General features: G+C 32.0%; 2 protein-coding genes and 1 pseudogene across 3 annotated transcripts; 2 read left to right on the forward strand and 1 right to left on the reverse strand.

Moving 5' to 3' along the window:
• Positions 1-5899: 5899 nt before the first annotated feature.
• LOC125818441 (F-box/kelch-repeat protein At3g23880-like) lies at positions 5900-7438 on the forward strand (annotated as a pseudogene).
• A 5063-nt stretch (positions 7439-12501) lies between these two features.
• LOC125818461 (40S ribosomal protein S25) lies at positions 12502-14531 on the forward strand. The gene is made up of 4 exons (XM_049497952.1): positions 12502-12635; positions 12718-12792; positions 12889-13023; positions 14276-14531. The coding sequence occupies exons 1-4, from the start codon at positions 12633-12635 to the stop codon at positions 14387-14389; spliced, it is 327 nt and encodes a 108-aa protein (XP_049353909.1). The 5' UTR covers positions 12502-12632; the 3' UTR covers positions 14390-14531.
• A 738-nt stretch (positions 14532-15269) lies between these two features.
• On the reverse strand, positions 15270-16516 carry LOC125818456 (F-box protein At2g16365-like). Of its 2 annotated transcripts, none has more exons than XM_049497948.1 (2): positions 15576-16516; positions 15270-15465 (listed from the first exon to the last, which is right to left on the reverse strand). In XM_049497948.1, the coding sequence occupies exon 1, from the start codon at positions 16483-16485 to the stop codon at positions 15703-15705; it is 783 nt and encodes a 260-aa protein (XP_049353905.1). In that variant the 5' UTR covers positions 16486-16516; the 3' UTR covers positions 15270-15465; positions 15576-15702. The 2 variants fall into 2 exon arrangements, with proteins under 2 accessions (XP_049353905.1, XP_049353904.1); XM_049497947.1 differs by having other exon boundaries at positions 15445-15485.
• Positions 16517-19836: the final 3320 nt, after the last annotated feature.

Raw genomic sequence — 19836 nt, forward strand, 5'->3', positions numbered from 1 at the left:
ACAGTCTAGTAATTACACTGACTTGTTTGTTTGCCTCGGTGTAATTACACTGTAATTACACATGTCTGTTTGGATGCCACACTGTAATTACACATGTTATGTTTGGATGCACAATTGCAATCATAAAATTATATTAAATTTTAAAAATAAAATTTAATTATTTAAAATTTATACTAGACAAATAAGAAACTTTATAAATGATATTAAATTAAATATTTAAGATATATATTAGTTTTTGAAAATATTCTAATTAATAAACATATGTTCGTCCCAGATGAAGGCCGCTCTGGCGACCTTCATGCCGATGTGGCGGCCTTCATAATCGAGTTTTCATTGAGTAATAAACATCAATACTTAACATTTAAATCAGTAACATATTTGTTTCATTTCTTCAATCGTTAAGGGTCTGTTTGGAAAGCCATTTGGTAATTGGAATTGATGTAATTACTAGGGTAGTAATTACTAGTTGTCACGATCCGACCCATCAGGCCGTGCGGGCACCTACATACTACCACCTAAGTAGCAGAACCCTCATATCCCAATAGTTAAAACATGCGAAAAATTAAAGGAAACAGAGATAAAGATAATAACGGGATTTTATAAAAAGACCCTTTAACACAAATTCGTTTAAAACTTGTAAAATAACTACCACCCCCAAGGATTTAGTCTAAACATGTACAAGAGCTACTAAGAGTACAAACTGGACATCATAAATAAAAGATACAGCTCCCACCATGGAGAAGGAAAGATAGAAGCTGCTGGAGAATTCTTCGTCTTCACCTAACGAAACATCACCAAGCTGCATCCAGTCTATGCCCAAAAGGCATAGCAAGAGTAGTATCAGTAACCACACGTACTGGTAGGCATCATCGGTCAATTCGACGCCCACCACACAACATAAGAAAACAACTAGTAAGATCATGCAATAAAACCCCTCGCTTCTCCACCTTTACCCTTCTTGAAAACCTCAGAATTACACTAGTGCTCTTACTACTAACCACCCTATGATTTAATGATGATTATGGCAAACTAATTGTATTTTTTTTATGAGAAGTCATGAATTTCACTCAATTGGTTTGCTCCATTCTCTTATGTGAATGTGATAGTAGTACATGATAACTCTAAAAGATGACAGTGATTATTGTGGTTGTATAAATGAATATGGACATGAAAAAAAAAGAAAACTATAATAGTCATCATTGTGGTTAAATAAAGAACATTGTGAGTTCTCCAAATATATCTTCAAAATGTGAAGGTATTTTTATCATCAAAACGTATAAAAAGTCATTGAACACGGACGAGAGGGAGTTGCTCGGATGGTAAGCATCCCTCACTTCCAACCTGAAGGTTGTGAGTTCGAGTCACCAAGGGAGCAAAAGGGGTAGGTTCTCCTAGGGAGGGTAAAAAAACAAAAACAAAAAAAAAAGTCATTGAACACGAGATTGTTATGTGATCTAATAATATGATAAATTTGTAAATCCTCCATCAAAAGAAATAAAGATAAAGTGGTGGTACACTTGACCTTTCAAAGTGATGTTGAGGTGTGTCATGAAAAAATGATAAAATTTAAAGGCATGACAATGAGCTTACAATGCAAATTTATGAAGCACATGCAAATGATTAGTACATTCCTTAAAGAGATTGTGACTTGTAATAAGCATTGTGAATGTTTGTCAATTCTTGAAAGTGAATGGGTCAAAAACTGAAGGAAAAAATATGACTAAGAACATATTCATGTATGATTGAAAATATGCCACAACTCACCTCTACGGAAGGTTTGACAGAAATAAATAAATTTTATTTGATAGGAATGGTCAATGGTCGTTTACGTTTATACATCATAAATATTATGATATGTTTATTGTAACTACCAAAAGGGCAAAAGAAAATATAATTCTTACCTATAAAGGTTGTGGCCATGACCAAAATAATATTATTTTGTGGCAATACAAATATGTCATTGATTGTAAAGCAAGAAATTAAACATGTCTTGCTCGTAATAATTTTGACCATGGCAATAATAATATAATTTTCTCCTTGAAGGAGATGCTCACCATATGGATGGTGTCCTGGAATACGTGATAGTACACAAAATTAATTGCATGCTTATGTGTCCTAATTTATGTAACACTAGAAAACTTGTCCGCACTTCGCGCGGTATAATAATAATTTTAAATATTTTTTTTTATAAATTATTTCTTCATGAAATATAATTTACAATACTTAAAATTTATATAATCTTTTTCTTTTGGTTGAAACCCTTAAAATCATAAATTATAATAGTATGCTGATAATAAAAAATAAGAACGAAATTAATATTTTAAATATCTGATGTTAGCAAAATAGAAAATTAGTGAATCACAATAATTTAGCAATCTAATTTAAATCTGTAATATAATATGAATAAAGCTTTAATTATATAGGTCATCAACTTTCATTGAAAAATAAAAATAAAATTGACCCTATCTATTCTACTAATAACGATATTGATATTAATTTGTTCAGATCAAATAAATGACTTATCAAAATCGAATTAATTGATTTGTTGTTCTATATATCTTTTTTGACATTCATTTAATCTAATTGCAAGGTCACTTTTTAATCTAATATTGTACATATCACCAACTGTAAATAAAGTTTTCATTTCATAAATTTACTATGCTAATAAATCAAGAAAATACTAAAAAACAAACAAACATGTGTTGTAAAAAAAACCTGCACAATAATATAATATTCATCAAAAAAATGGACCATCCAACAAAATAAAAAAAAAATTAATTAATTAGTAAAAATAGAAAATTTAATAGCAAATAACCTAAAAGACCATACTGATAAGAGGTAGTATTTACGTATATAAGAGGTTAATAGAACACACTATTTGTATATGTGAAAGAAGTCGAAAATAAATATTATGACAAAAGTAAAGGGTTTCAGGTTATGTTCAGTGCACTATAACCATCAATATAAGAAAGAAGAAGCGTTGCATATGCATTTTATTCACATAAAATAAAGAACAGTGAAAATGAGCAATTTTAAAATCATTTTTTTAGACTCTACTCTCGTGGAAATAAAACAAATAATTAAAAACTGAAACATTTCATGCATACTTTATTTCTCTTAAAAACAAAAAAAAAAAAAACTACAAATAAATAAATAAATCTTAAGCCTTAGAAAATGTCACGCCATACATATAGTATATAATTATTCTAAGAATATAAACTTTAATTAAAGATATATTAAAAAAATTAAAACAAACTTCAAATAAAGATATATAAAAGAAAATAAAACAAAACTTTAATTAAAGATGGATAAGGAAAAATATTTTAAAGAAAAAAACGGAATTAGAAATAAATGGCAAATCAAATTCTATTTATATATAAAACATGAAATTCTTATAAAGCTATAACAATTAATTATTGAAATAAATAAAAAGTACATAAACAAAGAAAGGAAAGAAGTGATTTAAGGAAATGATATAAATAGCATTAATGATGATATTAAGGAAAGTAAATTTAAAAAATTAATACCAAGGATTTAAATATGGCCATGATTGATATTATGTAAAATTTTAAGGTAAAATTTCCAGTCTTTTAACAATTAGAAAACATCCAGAAAAAGTTAGAAAAATAAATAAATAAATATATAAACCTCCAGACACAATATTTAGTAATTATTTTAAGAAAATATAAAATAAAATGTAAAAAAAAAATCTGATAAAAATAAATAAATATCTAAAGTAAAAAGGGTGTCATCCTTTTCAAACTTTAACTTTATTATAACATATAGCAAAAGAAATGATCTAAATTCAAAAAACTAATAATCAAATTTCGTAAAAAAATATATACAATTTTTACCATGTTATAATAACTAATTTCTTGTAGTAAATAAATAAATTAAAAAAAACAAAAAAAGTAATTTAAGAAAATGATATAAATGAGAGTAATGATCAAATTAAGGTAAGGAAGTAAAAGAAAATAAAAATTATTGATGATGAATGCTAAATATGGTCACCTTTGATATTCAACAAAATTTGAAAGTAAAATTTTCAGTCTTTTAAAATTAAAAAAAAATAATATAATTTTTTTTAAAAAAAAACTACAAAAATATAAATAAAATTTTAGGCCTAAAAAATGTCTCTCTCTCTCTCTCACACACACACACACACACAAAAGTATATATATATTAATTATTCTAAGAAATAAACCTTAATTAAAGATATATAAAAGAAAATAAAAAACTTCATTTGAAAATGTATAAAAGAAAAGAAAACAAACTTTAATTAAAGATAAATAAGAAAAAAAAAATTAAAAAAACGTTTTTATTGGGAATTCCATAAATAAATCGATTCTCTCTCTAAACAATTCTTCTTGCCCTTGAACCACTTATCATTCTTTCTATAAATTTCTCAATCAAAATGATTTTTTTCTTCTTAATATATATTTTCTTGTAGAAGGAATTATAGTGCAAAATCCTTTCAAAAGTCGTTTATTTTAAAGAAAAATGGTTATTACATGATTTTTCTTCTTAGACCAATATCTTCAAAAGGATCTTGAGATACTGCCTCTTTCTATTTTCAATTTTCATGAAGAAATAACATTCCATCATCATTAGAAAAAGAGACAGAGTGAAGGAATCGGCGATTTTTTTTTTCATTATGAGATCTCTACTCCTCATCTCTATATTAGCTTTCAGAGAGCTTTGTCGTTTTTGTGATTCTGTTTTTGTTGCTTGGTATGTTTCTCTCCTTCATGATTTGTTTATTGTTTTGGTGTGTTGTTGAGTTTTCCCTCTCACTGATATGTGTATGTTCAATGAAACTTGTTTAATGTTTCTGCCAAATTAAAAAAATAAAGACATGAAAGAAAATAATTAAAACAAAAAAGATGTCTAAAACATCTTCAATATCTTCACGAGATACTGTCTCTTTCTCTTTTCATAAAGAAATAACATTACATCATCATCAGAAAAAAGAAACAAAGTGAAGAAGTCCATGAATTTTTTATTCGTTCTGAGATCTCTTCTCTCTCTAATTAGCTTTCATGGAGCTTTATCGTTTTTGTTGTTCCTTTTTCGTTGCTTGTTATCTTTCTTTCATTCATGATTTATTTTACTATTTTGGTGCGTTGTTGCATTTTCCTCTCACGAAAACATGTTCAATGAAACTTGTTTGATGTTCCTGCTAAATTTAAAAAGTAAAGAAAATAATTAAAACAAAAAAAATATCTGAAACACAACCGTACAAAGAAATGAAATATTGAGAAAAGAGCTAACATTAGTTTTTCTAGTGCTCTAGTAAGAATAAACATATCAATATAAGTTGGTGAATACCTTGTAGTTTGTACCATATTGTTTGAAATATTATGTGAGTAGCTACTCTACTTTATATATATATTAGTATATTCCCAATTAAACTTGTATAACTTGTGGAAAAACTTTTCAAATTCTACAATTAACTGATAAGGAATAAATCCTCTTAAATTTTATAAATAAGGGAAAAGTCTATGATGATAAAGAATTGGTAACTGAAGCTTTTATGTTTATGCTTTAATGAGGAGAGAATTAACTAGTATGCTTTAATATTCTGCAAAACTTTAAATAATATTTTGTGTATTTTAAAATGAAGAAAAAGATTAAAAAAAAGCCTACAAAAAAGATGAATAAGAATCCAGTCCTTAGAAACATGTCACATCAGCAAGTCTAACATTCTCCTTTATATATATATATATATATATATATGATATAATTTTTTATTTTTTGAGAGTTAAACAATCAAAAATAGATCTGTTTGAATTTCTAAATAAAAAAAGTGTCATATAAAATGGTATAGGAGGGAGTACGATAAAAGGTAACAACTATCCAAATAAGGTGTAAGAGGGGTTTGTCATATCAAAACCGGCCGTCTTCCTCGAAGAGTTTCATTCCAAAAATGGAATCTGAAGTAGAAGAAGGCTTTCATCGACACCCGAAACGGGAGAAACCCACAAACTATGTTGAATTTCCATCAATCTTGCCACCAGAGCTCATCACTGAAATCATATCAAGGCTACCAGTGAAATCCCTCTTGAAATTCAGGTCTGTTTCGAAATCTTGACTTTCTTTGATCTCTAGCCCTGAATTTATCAACACCCATCTTGCTGTATATAACAACAAGGATCAGAGACACCACAGGCTTATGCTAGGGTTTAGTATGCATTGCTACAGACTTAGGGAATGTTCTTTTAGCTCTTTATTTTATAACCCTGTTATTGAGCTATCTGAGTTAAATTATCCCATAGAAGTCGAATATGATGAAGGATTGTCGCCTGTGGGTTCTATTAATGGATTGATTTGTCTTGCCCATGGGTATCACTCACCAAAACATTTGTTTCTATGGAATCCATCTATTAGGAAGTACAAGAAATTGCCTAATTCTAGACCTAAATTTAGATATGATGCCTGTATGTATGGTTTTGGGTATGATGGTAGTGGGTATTTTTTGTATTTATGGAAGTTCGCTTCATATTGACTTCAAAATATATAGTTTAAAGGATGATTCTTGGAGAAAGATTCATTATTCACATGACGGGATGTGTTTCAGTAGACGGAGTGTATTTGTGAAGGGGAAACTTCATTGGACTACTCATTCTCGTGATCAATATGTGTGGGGTGGGGGCATTGTTTCTTTTAGTTTAGCTGATGAGAATTGGGGAAAGGTGGAGGAGCCCTGCTATGGAGGAAAAGAAAGTATTTCGGAGTTGGGAGTGTTTGGAAATGATCTTTGTGGGTTCTCTCATGATCTGGTGATTGGCGTAGATGTTTGGGTTATGAAAGATTATGGAATTACAGAATCTTGGACAAAGATATGCACCATCACGTATCCAAAACTCGAGAGATATCTATATTTTCCATCCATTTTCTTGTCAAATAATGGTGATGTTTTGGTTGGGTACGGATCAACGTTCATCATATACAATCCAAAGGATGACTCCCTCAAATATCCAAACGTTATTAACTATAATGAGTGGCAAATAGGGGAAATCTACATTGAAAGCCTAATTTCTCCTCTTTCTACAGAAGGGCTTAGATCGAAACAGAAAAAATGTGTGAAAAAGCTCAAATCAAGGCAGTCTAGTAACAAATAACTGGTAAGGTTACTTTTTTTGCTGTTAAATTCTGTTTGTTATTTCAGATATAGAACTAGACAATGCATATGTAAAAGACATCTTCAAACCAGATTACGTGGGTTCTCGTTAGTCATTTTTCCTTTATGCACTACTCTCATGAAACAATAGTTTTGTCTCTAATTTCAAACGAAATGGCGCTGGACATTTCCGCTCTTGTTGAGCAATTGTTTTAAGGGAATGTTACACCTCTAGACATAGTAAATAAAGAACACCAGGAACTTGTGGCAGGTGAATGCGCCGATAACACTGAGGTCCTTCACTGGGCTGTTGTTTGATCTCGGGGACTTCTTTGGTTACTCTCTCAGGCTTCCGGTCCAAAATATAAGTCCACTTAGCCTTTTTATCTTGGTTCGAAACAAGTGTTCACTTACATAATCAAGAAGGACTTAATTATTTTCTTTAAAGTAGGTACAAGTTCAAACTTTTGCCATCTTTGGTCTGTCGAACAAAACTTAGTCCTTCTGTAGCAAAATTCTTTTACAGTATCTTGTTTCTAATTAGTGGCTATTCTACTTGTAATGACTAATGACTATTAGAGTGAAGTGGACTATAGATAATGGGGAAATCAAGGAGAGAAATAGATTCTGATTTTGAGAGGTTCCTAATCTGAGTTACTTTCCAAGTTCTTTTTATTGTATCCTGAATATAGCTGCAAACAGTGTCTATACCCTTTTTAGCAGAACAGATGTTATCATCACTGATGGATGTTCTAATCGTGCGTCTTTTAAACTATGTACAAACGTAGGGCTTCTTGAGATTTTCATGGTTTGTCAAATAACATTTGGTCGTGTACCGTACTGTTTATTTTGAGAATCTGAAAGTTTCTTGATCAAGCAACTGAAGGAAATACAGAGGAGGGATAGTAATAACGCCTTTAAGAATAAATCTTGACCTCTAGATACTCTTGAGGCCATGGTTCCTTCAGTTTAGTTTGCATTAAGATTTTAAGTATGTCTTGCCTGAGACTTGAGAAAATGAGAGTTTAAGGGCTTGGATGGATATTGAAGCATCTAAATCAATCTATTTTTCAGATAATGTAATTATCATATATTTGACTTGGAAAAAGAAGCTTATTCTTTTGCTACAACAAGTAACTTTTGTTTTTTGTGACGTTTGGTGCATGCTAGAAAATGCACGACGTTTGGTACATGTTAAAACTATGAATCATGACCGATTAGTAAGGTATTTGACTCGTGAAAAGAAGCTTGTTCTTTTGCTACAACAAGTAACTTTCGTTTTAAGTGACGTTTGGTGCATGTTAAAATTATGAATCACGACAGATCAGTAAATTGTTATTCCAATTTATTTTTATTGTTAAACTTTCAGGAGGTGGAAGCTGTTATGGAGAAGTAATCCATCTACTGCTGACTCCTGCCTGCATCTTGATGATGAAGCATGATGTTGCCTCGTTCATGTTCGTGTCAAATATGTTAATTTTCTTTGTATGTGTACAAAGGAAGGACCTATGCTTGCTACTATTCTGTAGGCGCCATTTCTGGTCTTTTTTGCAACCTAAAGTTAAGGTTGAATAGACTTATGCTTCCCTCCATCATACTATTTATCAAAAGTAGTATCTAGCTTATGTTGGTCTTTAATATGTATTGTTCTTACAATACTTGTGATATTTGTTAAGGGCTGTTGTAACCTAAATCCTAGCAGGGGTCTGGGCTTAGCACTTGTTTGGCCAAGCTTCTTGAAAGCTGGAAATGCTCAGAGTTGAGGTGTTTGATCAAACTTTTAAGAAAAATGTTTGTAAGTAGAAATTTTTTATTTATTTATTTCAAAAGTTGTAACGACTACTAGTCGTTGGGAGCCCTGGGGTGGGGGGGGGGGACGAACTGCTAGAAACAACCTCCCCTCCCCAAAACATCCCCCTACCCCTTATAAATATTAAACATTTTCTTCTATTTTTCACAAACAATTTAATTGCCCTCTTACATATTCGCTCAAATCTCAATCTCTCTTCTCAATTATAAATTTTATTTTTGTGTTATTGGCTAACTAGAGTTGGGAGATTTTTATAAAAGTAATTTGCAAGCTTCAATTGTCATCTTTCAATTTTGACTTTTGATTATGTACGTCTTCTTTTATGTAGATGTTTGGTACATTCATTTCAACTTTTAAGTTTCATCTCCATCCTTTATCCTACTAAATTGAATTGATTTTTTATCTCTATTTTTTATAGGACAAATTATAGAAATACACACCTTTTGTTTCACTTATTTTCATTATCTCCTATTATTTTTTAAAATCTCCAAAATTCCTTATTTATTTAATGTATCCGAGCCCGTATTTAATGTATTCGAACTACATATTATGTATTCGAGCCAGTATTTAATGTATCTGAGCTACATATTATATATCCGAGCTAGTTTTTAATGTATCCGAGCTACATATTAATGTATCCGTTTTTTTTAATTTTTAAGAGATTAATGTACTTAGAAACTTATTAGGGATAAATTGTAATTTCATATTAAAACTATGGGATTTATGTAATTTACCCTTTTTTATATATGCACTCCATATTTAAAGTTTAAAATAGCTAAGGTATTAAAAAAAAAAAGAGCCAACTTTCACATATAGCAAACATAATAATCACATTTATATGTTATAACTATAGTTTGCATAATTGCGCTCTGTAGTAAATTTTATGTTTGCTATGGAGCTTTTGATTTGTATAATTTGTTCCAATTTTATACAAATTGTTCAGTTTTGTATAAATTCATTTATACATTGTAATTTGTATAATAAGATTTGTATTTGTATAATTATAAATGTATATGACGAAAATAAATGTATTTGTATTTGTATATACACTTCTCTCGCTTTATACAAACACAAACACATTATACATTTGTATACCGAATGAGTAATTGTATACCGAAAATGACTAATTGTATACCGAACCAGATGGCAAAAAATTGGGATATTTGCTGCGAATTACAAATAAAATAAACTATAGCAATAACATTTAATTTGAATTAATAATTCGCTATTTCATACAATTTTCCCAAAAAATATTAAGAAAAAAACGACTACCTGCATAAAATGTAAGAAAGTCATGAATTATTTAACTACAAGATCGAATGACTAAGAAAACATTTGAGATCGTGTAATAAATAATTTGCTCATCTAGAAACTATTGATAGGGCTAAAAAATATGGGATACCCCTGCCTAAAGGATACATAGGAGGTTTTAACATGGTTCAGAGTGTGTTAGACATGTCTAATTCGATTGGTTCAAGCACACATTGCACATATAGTAAAAAAAAATCACAAAGAATTGGTTAAAATGGTTATTGTTTGTGATTTGCCTTGTGTTTTTTCTTCACATTCCCATCTTATTCATTATATTCGGCTGGTGTATAACCCCTCTTTTCAAGATTTTTCAAGAAAAATAATTTAAAATGATATTTTTAAATATCAAGTTAAATATTGGAATTATCTTCGTTGCTTATTTGTATATTTTGATGGTAGAATATCTAATAATTCTGATATGAATTTTAATTTTAATGGTAATGATTATTTTATTGTTACTGTCCAGTGAATTGATCATGATTGAAATATGCAATATGTATATATATATAGGCTATAAATGTGTTAGCTTACCTATACATTAGCTATACAGTATACACTAACTATACATTATGATACATTAAAAAAACTTAATATAATTTAATGATATATGAAGTATACACAAACTATACATGAAATATATAATAATGATTCAATTTCGATCATCTCAAAATCACCTCTAAACAATTTCAAAATTTAGATATGAAATCCTTTCGATATCTCAAATCTTTTAATATATAATTCGCCTAAAACTTCAGATTTTTGATAAGTTGAACCTTTTTTTTTAAACAAAAGGGTGGACAAAGAAGATCGATGATGCAGAAGAAGAATGATGAAGCAAAAGAAGATGAAGAAGAAGAATGACGAAAAACACGAAGAAGAAAAAGCAGCAGTAGCAATCATTAATGGCAAAATTGAAAGAAAGAAGAAAAAGAAGCAGCCATTGATAGCCGAATTGAAAGGAAGAAGAACATACTTGGCCAATTTTGATAATTTTGAAAATTGAGGTATAGTAAAACCTCACTAAATTGATATTTGGTTAATTAATAATTTCTTTATGATAATATTTTTCTCTGGTCCCAACTTGGGGCAACGGAAAAAATCACTCATTTCGATAAGATAATATATTTGTATAAATTATAGGAACCACATATTATAATTACTAAATAACATCTTATCCCTTCTAGTTTTCTATTTACCAAAAATCCCTTAAAAATGATATTTGCGAGATACATAACGTTGTGCACGGGATACATTAGGTTTGATACATTCCACATAGCGGGATACATAGCGTTGTGCACGGGATACATTAAGTTTGATACATTCCACATAGCGGGATACATAGCGTTGTGCACGGGATACATAGCGTTTGATACATTCCACATAGCGAGATACACAGTGTTGTGCACTGGATACATGCGGGATACATAGGTAAAATAAGGGATTTTTGAAATTTTTGAAATAAGTAGGGATAAATGGATATTAAGGTAAGTAAATGAGTGTAGTTAAGTAATTTGTCCAATATATTTTCAGAAGATCCCTATATAAATACATATTGTCCCATTAATATTATAAATTAATAATTTTTTAAAAGTACAAATATATCTAAGATAATTTAGTGAAATATGATTCCATTGTGTTTTGTTTTTTGTTAAAATTTAAATCTGATTGAAGCCCATCTCTAACTTTTCTTAGTTCATCCAAAAGTTCTGGTGATTTTTTCGAACCGCACAATAAAATAGTGAAGAGTTAGATGCCATAAGTGTTTTCTCACGCGTAACTGATTTCAAAGGTATTGTATCATCTTCAATTTTACCATCAACATTATTTAAGCTCTAGACCTCTGAACATGTATCATTTTCACCCGGGTAATCTAATAGGTTATTAATGTCCATTTTATTATGGTAACCAAGATCATTAATCATGACCTCAAGTTTATGGATGGTTTTTTCAAGTGGTTCATATAAATTCTCTGAGTTTTAATTCCCTTAACGAATTTTGCAGTATCAAAACAATCTTTAAATTAATAAATACTAATTTATGATTAATTAATATCTCTATATTTTATGATCTCACCTATACCAATTTAGTGAAAGTTTACTGTAGTTTGATGGTAAAGTAAAAAGTCGAGTTACCAGTTTGCATAAGTAAACTACATTTTACACAATTTGACCAATTAAAAATCACCTCAAAGCATTTGCGTGAGTAACCACATATAAAAATGTATATTGAGCTACAACGGCCCATTAGGAAGCCCAGTTATCTAACATTCCGCATCTTGAGCCAAATAAAAGCCCTAGTACAAATCCTCATTAGGTTTTCCATATCGCCATATCCCCATCACATTTCTGCCTCTAACTCCGCCGCTCTCCTCCGTTCATCGTTCTCCGATCAATGGTAAGCCGAGTAATCATCGTCAATACTGTTAATTCTACGTAACTTTGTTTTTTCAATTTCTGAATTTTGGTATTCTTTGTAGGCTCCAAAGAAGGCACAAGCTCCACCTCCATCTTCCAAGCCAGCAAAGTCCGGCGGTGGAAAGCAGAAGAAGAAGGTCATCACTTTCTACTGATTCTGTTACTGATATAATTTTGGTTATTGGATGAGAATTTCGAAGGAACTTATGTAGATTTGTTATACATGAATGCAGAAGTGGAGCAAGGGAAAGCAAAAGGAAAAGGTGAACAACATGGTGTTGTTCGACAAGTCTACATACGATAAGCTACTCTCTGAAGCTCCTAAGTATAAGCTTATCACTCCTTCTGTCCTCTCCGATCGTCTCAGGGTATTGTTTTTCTCTCCAATTTCAATTTTTACTTTTCCGGTGATTGATTTGAGTATCTGCTTTTCTATGGAACATTGTCAATTCCACACTAGATCAATTATCGTATTTATTTATGTATGTATATCTTCTCTATTAAAGTAGATTTTAGGTTTGTGATCTGGAGTATCACAGCACACACTAATGATTTTGTGGCCATGGTGCGATCATAGCCCACATATACATTCTATTTCTCGATTATTCCTCTGCCTAAAGGTAGCTTCCCTGGTGCTACATCTATCCCTGAGAATCTACATCTATCCCTGAGAATTATTTGGACCTTAGTATTAGTGTGAAATTGTTCTCTTGAGAAATGTATATCAAGTTTATTGCTTTAACAATGATTCTATTATATTTGAATTTAGCTTAAAAGATGGTATGTTATAGTAGTGTAAACTATTGTCTTAGAAATTGTAAAGTGTTATTTTTGATGCTCCTCCAACGAATACTCCATCCATATCCATCCCTCTGTCCCATTTTATGCGAAGGTCTTGCTATTACAGGAGTCAACAATTTTTCATTGACTATAGTTCTCAATCTTCTTAAATATTTTGAATTCTTAGCTATTTTGACTTGCAGTACCTTTCATTTGTCTTCAAATATGTAAGTTTTATTTCAAATATTTGAAGAATCTATAACTGATAGTCAAAATCAAGTGTCTTTACCTTCATATACCAAACTCCTGCACAAGTATTGGGACAGGGTAAGTAGTTAACATGACAATTTAGATGTTAGGTTTCTGTAATTGCTTTGCTATTTGGGCTTCCTCTACGTGGATTCTAGAGTTCCAATCAGTATCGTGAAGGATTCCACCAGTATCACCTGACCATCTGATGGAGCATTTTTCTTGTGTCTGTGGCTTACAAGTTGTAGTTGAGGCCTTCTAGATTTTTGTAGAGGATGTTTTGTGTGATGGTGGTTGCCATTGTCTGTCTGTTTACTGTATGATGTGCCAAACATAGGAGAACCATCAAAGCGTTAATAGAAGGATGAACTACTATTTAATGATCTGTTCTTGTTGTCAAGTGTAGTTTGTCTCATTATGCTTATGCTCAATCATATCATGATGCTAAATTTTGATTATAAAATTGTGTGTTTATGATAATGTTATCAGTATTTGTTTGGCATTGGCAGCAATATTTGAGTCACAGTACATTTGCTTGTATGCTAATATGTCATTGTAATTTTGTTAATGTTGATTTGTATGAATGTCCAGATTAGTGGATCACTTGCTAGGAAGGCAATTAGAGATTTGATGGCTAAAGGTTCAATCAGGATGGTGTCTGCTCATGCTAGCCAGCAGATCTACACCAGGGCTACCAACACTTAATATGCGTTATTTCATTTGCTTACATAGCTCTTGTAGGGGCTACTTGTTTTAGAAATTTCTAAGCTTATTTTGGAAAATATCAGAGGACATGAGCAACACAGCTATTTTGAGCAATAGTTTTGATCGCAGTTACTATTTTGACCATACTGGCTATTTAATTGAGTTATTTATCTGTACTCGTCTTTTGATGTTGAAAATAGATGCTCTTCCCTTAGGTGTCTAGAATTCCAAATGAGTTCACTCCCCTCTTCCCCGAAAGTTTGTGTGATCAAGTGATGAAATGGTCTAGTGTATTCTTTTCATTGAAATGGCTGCTGTTGAGTTGATTTCAGTGTTGAGCCTTGGAAAATTTAAATGCTCGGGCACTGAGCTTAAGATTGCTTCTCTACTGGCGGAGGGTAAAATAGACGTTGCATATAAGACTGACTACATCAGGACTAGAGACATATTCCAGTTACCAGTCTGACTAGAGGAGAGTCAGCATGAAGATGACACCAAAACATTAACAACAACCCCAGTGAAATCCCACCGGGTGGGGGTGGGTTGGGGGAAGGTAGAGTATACGCAGACTTTACTGAGGTTGTTTCGGAAAGACTCCCGGCTCAAGCAAATCATAGAAGTAATCAAAAGAAAAACATAATAGCTAATAGCAAAGTTGTGCAGTGCAAATACGCAGGAAACTAGAACATCAACAATAAGGTACAGTAACCTAAACATAGTAAATCACATACTATAATCATAAACTTGAAACCAACTGACTAGTAACTCCACCCAGCCAAACGCCGGAATAGGCCAGGAATAAAACAGATTTTGATCATTATTGGTTAATTTTCAATCTAGGAAAACCTTTCTACAAGCTGAAGAGAGGAGCAGGAAGTCACACAGTGTCTTCAACAACAAAGTAAAGATCGCATGGTTCAACTGTCCAATGAACTGAATCTCAGCCACTACGACGCACATTTTACAGTGATCTCATTGCCTACTAGCCAAATAGCAAATACCAAACTGCTTTAGAACGTACTGCAGCAGCATCTAGATTCCTTGCACGCACTGGTGAAAGCAGCCAGATGATTTGCCTGTTCAAGAAACAAGGTGTCTGGCATTCTCATCATACTGGTTATATACAAAGATAATCCCATCTATGCAAACACAAGAAGCCAAATCTAAAACGAAGCTATGTACTTACTAGCACCATCAAAATCGACACTACGCTCCAAAATGCAATTGATTGCATGATCACTTATTAAGCCAGATCACTCTTCTCCTCATCATGCATTCACTGATCAACAAGGTAATCAGCAATGTCTGGAGGACTAACCTGAAGAAAAGTAACTGTTGCTGCTACGTATTTCAGAAACTACGGTGTTCCAAACTAGACAGGTGCCTATTATTTGGAATTCACATGATTGACAACCGGTTATTGCCTTTCCCATGAGCGCCATGGCAGCAATGCTTGGCGCCTGCTTCTCTTGGAAATCACCAAGTGACAACTTTGAGTCATAAGGTTCACAAACCACCACTGACTTAGGCCTCTTGTGTGCAGTGGCAGATCTATTATGAAGCCACCTTTGAACCCAAGACAGTGAAGTCAACAACTCGTGTTGTTTCTTCATAACGTACAAAGGAGAAGAGTCCGAGTTCCTTGCTAAGGCTAGAGTTCTATCACGAGCCATCAATTCTTCACAGTGACGTTTACCAGCTGTGAGTACTGAGCCTGTTATAGTAACTCTAGAAATTTTGCAATGGGACTTGTTTGCTTTCACATTAGATGACTTCCCTGAAAGATAAGAGCTCTTTGTTCCAACTGAAAAGGACCTAGAAGCACTCAATTTCAGGCGCTTGACCCATCTGCTACCAGGCTTGTCTTTGAGCAGCGTTGCAAGGCAAAAATTAGCTTTCAATGGACTTGGGTGCTCGTTATGACCAAGGAACAATCTCAAATCCAAACTTTGAGTTGTGGAAGAAGTTGGTTCCAACTTATCCGTCAAAGATGGAAGCTCCAAGTTTAAGTCAGGCAATTTGGTATGAAGGCTTTTATGTCCAACTTCTTTCTCGAGACAGTCGATTGCTTGAAGAGCAGGTATATTTAGGTCCATTCCACTCACCTGCAAGATACCAGAAATACCAAATGGTCAAAATTGAGATTCTAAACTGAAAGGGTCAAACGGGGAAGTAATGGTATTCCAATAGTACTGCTTAGCAGGGACTATCGGGATTACACAAATAAGATCACAGATAATATGCCCGTTTTTTTTCACATCGCATAAGGAGAAAACACCAGCGAGAGCACCACATTTTGCTAAATATTATAAGGTTAAGTCCTACCACAATTTCAGCTAACTTTTTAACTTCATTTCCCATGTATACTTGGTATTTAGCGAGTAAACTGGGAATTTCAGCAGCTTTTACAGAGTAGAAACTGAATAGGTTGATATCATAAATTGACTACTTTGACACTAGCCGTCACCTACTGCAGTCTTCCTCCTTTATCCAGACATGGGACTGGATATGCTACTAACCCCAGGCGAAATAATACGAAAGTAGGAAGAAATCAAGAGACAGCACATCAATTTACATGGTATCACTTGGGAGCGGGGAGGAGAATGAGCTTGGAATGTCGTTTATGGAACTTGTTTTCCCACAGAAAATGCTTTCCAGAACATTTTGACCAACCGAACATGAGAAAATTGAACATATTTTCCTCCAACACTCCTAATGAATTATTATTTTTTGGATGGTAATATCAGAAGTTTACCAACCAAACATGAGAAAATTGAACATATTTTCCTCCAACACTCCTAATGAATTATTATTTTTTGGATGGTAATATCAGAAGTTTAAGTCTTTTGGTTGGTTACCTGTGCAGGACTTCATTCACTTGTGAAAAATCCAATACCATAATTGAGTCATCAATCTTCCAGATTCATGGAAGCTCTCCAGTAGACTTCACTAACCAAACGTGTTGAACGGCTGTGATAATTATAAAGTTCAGTCTCTAACATTCACTTCTAAAGATTTATCTTTCGAAGCTAGAGAACATCTATTTATGAAATCAGACTTTAATCATACGCCAGCCAGAGCTTGACTCGACACTGTATGAGATGCTGACCCTCAAGGATTGTACAGCAAGAGCACAGATGACTTTGGGGAGGCACATCTATAAATCTTTTGGTAGACTTGGAAAGGTTCGAACAATCTTCAGTTCAACAATTAAGTTTTACGGCAGCCAAGTATCTCAGTCATGTTCAACATTGGAAATTGGAAATTGTTTCCTATATCTGGAAAAGAGAATCACACAGCCTTTCTTCAGATGGTAATCACATAATGTGCTAATGTATTGGAAATCGAGGATTACCATGTTGATCACCTCAACTAGTCCAATGCAAATGAAGATATCACAACATATAGGATAACATAAAAAATTAGCATGTAGTTCTCTCAATAACATGATTGAGATTTGGATTGCAAAGAGATACAAACATTTCCCATGCTGTGATTATCTGTGGTCTATTCCCCGATTAGGATTGGGGAACATGAGAGGAGTAGAAGTAGAAGTTTTCCCTACACTGTCATCCTTCCATGTAGCACACAAGAACTTCCTCTATCACTCCCCACCACGCTTACTAATCTACACTACAACCCAACATGGCCAAGCACCTGAAATTCTTTTTGATGTGGGTGTCGGTGAGATTTGATCTCAGGACCTATGCCTGCTCTGATACCATATTAAAGTGTGTGACCATCTCATCAAAAAACTTAACTTATGAGCACACTTTTTTAATAATATTCTCTAACAAGTTTTACTAATTTTCTAATGTTAGGTAGGAAATCCTTTTTTTTAATCTCAAGATTATTTACTTATATGTGTGGTGGAGAGTGGGGAGAAGAGATAACGAACTTGCAATGTCACCCAAGTAATTTGGTTTTCCTACTTTGATGAAGTCAGTCATTTTCGTCATTTCTAAGGAACTTATTTTCCTATAAAAATATTTTTCAAAAAATTTATCCAACCAAACACAAGAAACAATTTCTACTCTACAACAATTACAGTTCTTTATATTTTGACCCCTTTTAGTAAAAATCTAGGCTCCGCTACTAGTTACATCAGCACCAAAGTGGGAAGAAGATCATGATTTGGCTCAAAGATTCAAAACAGATTAAACTTATACAGAATTACTCAATAATTTCTGCTACTTCTGTAAATACCAAAATCATAGATTGAATCTGTACTTAGATGAAACCAGAATTAAATAAACTTGAAAATGAACTCACCTCTGTTCTTGGCAAGCAGTAAGGTCGAAACTTCAAAGAAATTGAACTATAAAGTGGCCATTTCTGTACAGGAAAGAGAGAGAAAATTGTTGAGCATTAAAATGTTAGTTAGAACTTAGAAGATAGACAAATGAAAAGGATACATATAGCAATTAGCATTCCCTAATCATTTTTTTTTGTTTTTTCGTGTTTGTGTTTCGTATTTGCATTGGAGCAAAACATGGTGTTTGGTACCCTAGCCATATCTTTTTATATTTTTTAATTAAATTAAAAAAAGGGTTGTTATTTTAAAAAGAGAAATAATTATAATTTGGTACGAGCAAAAGTATCTTACCTTTTCTTAGTTTTTTCAAAAATATCTTGTATATATGGGCAGATAGACAATTGGCACACAAATATCTACAAATTCCATGTGTCTTCGGATTTAGTAACAAATTAATATATTCTTTCTATTTTATTTTATTTGACACATGTTGATTTGATTTGATAGATGTTCTAATTTATGTGATTTACTTTTCTTTTTAGTCAGTTTAATATTAATGACATATTTTTATATTAAGTAATAATTTGATTGTAAAATGTCTATTTTGCCTTTAATGAAATGATTTAAGGCCACACAAATTTCTATCATTCATTTTGAACCACAAGTTTAAAAGTCTTCCTTTCTTTCTTAAACTCCGTACCGAGTCAAACTACCTTACATAAAATGGGACGGAGGGAGTATCAAATATATAAATTTGATTTGAATTTGGTATGAAATTACCTAATTAGTAAGACAATATGTAATTATTTAAAATTATAAATTGAATTAATATATATGACAGAAATATTTGTGTAATTAGATAGTCTGAAAACGAAAAATATAATAAAAAATTAAAAGGAGTTTTTCAATATAAAAAAAGGCTAAGTGGACTACTTATGAAAATTTGTGAAACTCGTAACGTGAAAAAAAAAAAATATGCAAACAAGTTTAGAACAATTACAAAAAAAAATCCATACATATAATTCGGGTTTATTTCACAACATAAAAACATTATTTACTAATATATAAAAAATATTCTTATTAACATCGGATACACGTGTAATTAGAAACTAGTGAATATACATGAACTTTTATTAGAAGCAACGTCAACATAGATGGTCCGACCTCGAAACACATACTTTTTGGACGCTGC

Source organism: Solanum verrucosum, unplaced genomic scaffold (assembly GCF_900185275.1).
Source record: "Solanum verrucosum unplaced genomic scaffold, falcon-dt-bn FXZP01000233.1, whole genome shotgun sequence".
Taxonomy (NCBI): Eukaryota; Viridiplantae; Streptophyta; class Magnoliopsida; order Solanales; family Solanaceae; genus Solanum; species Solanum verrucosum.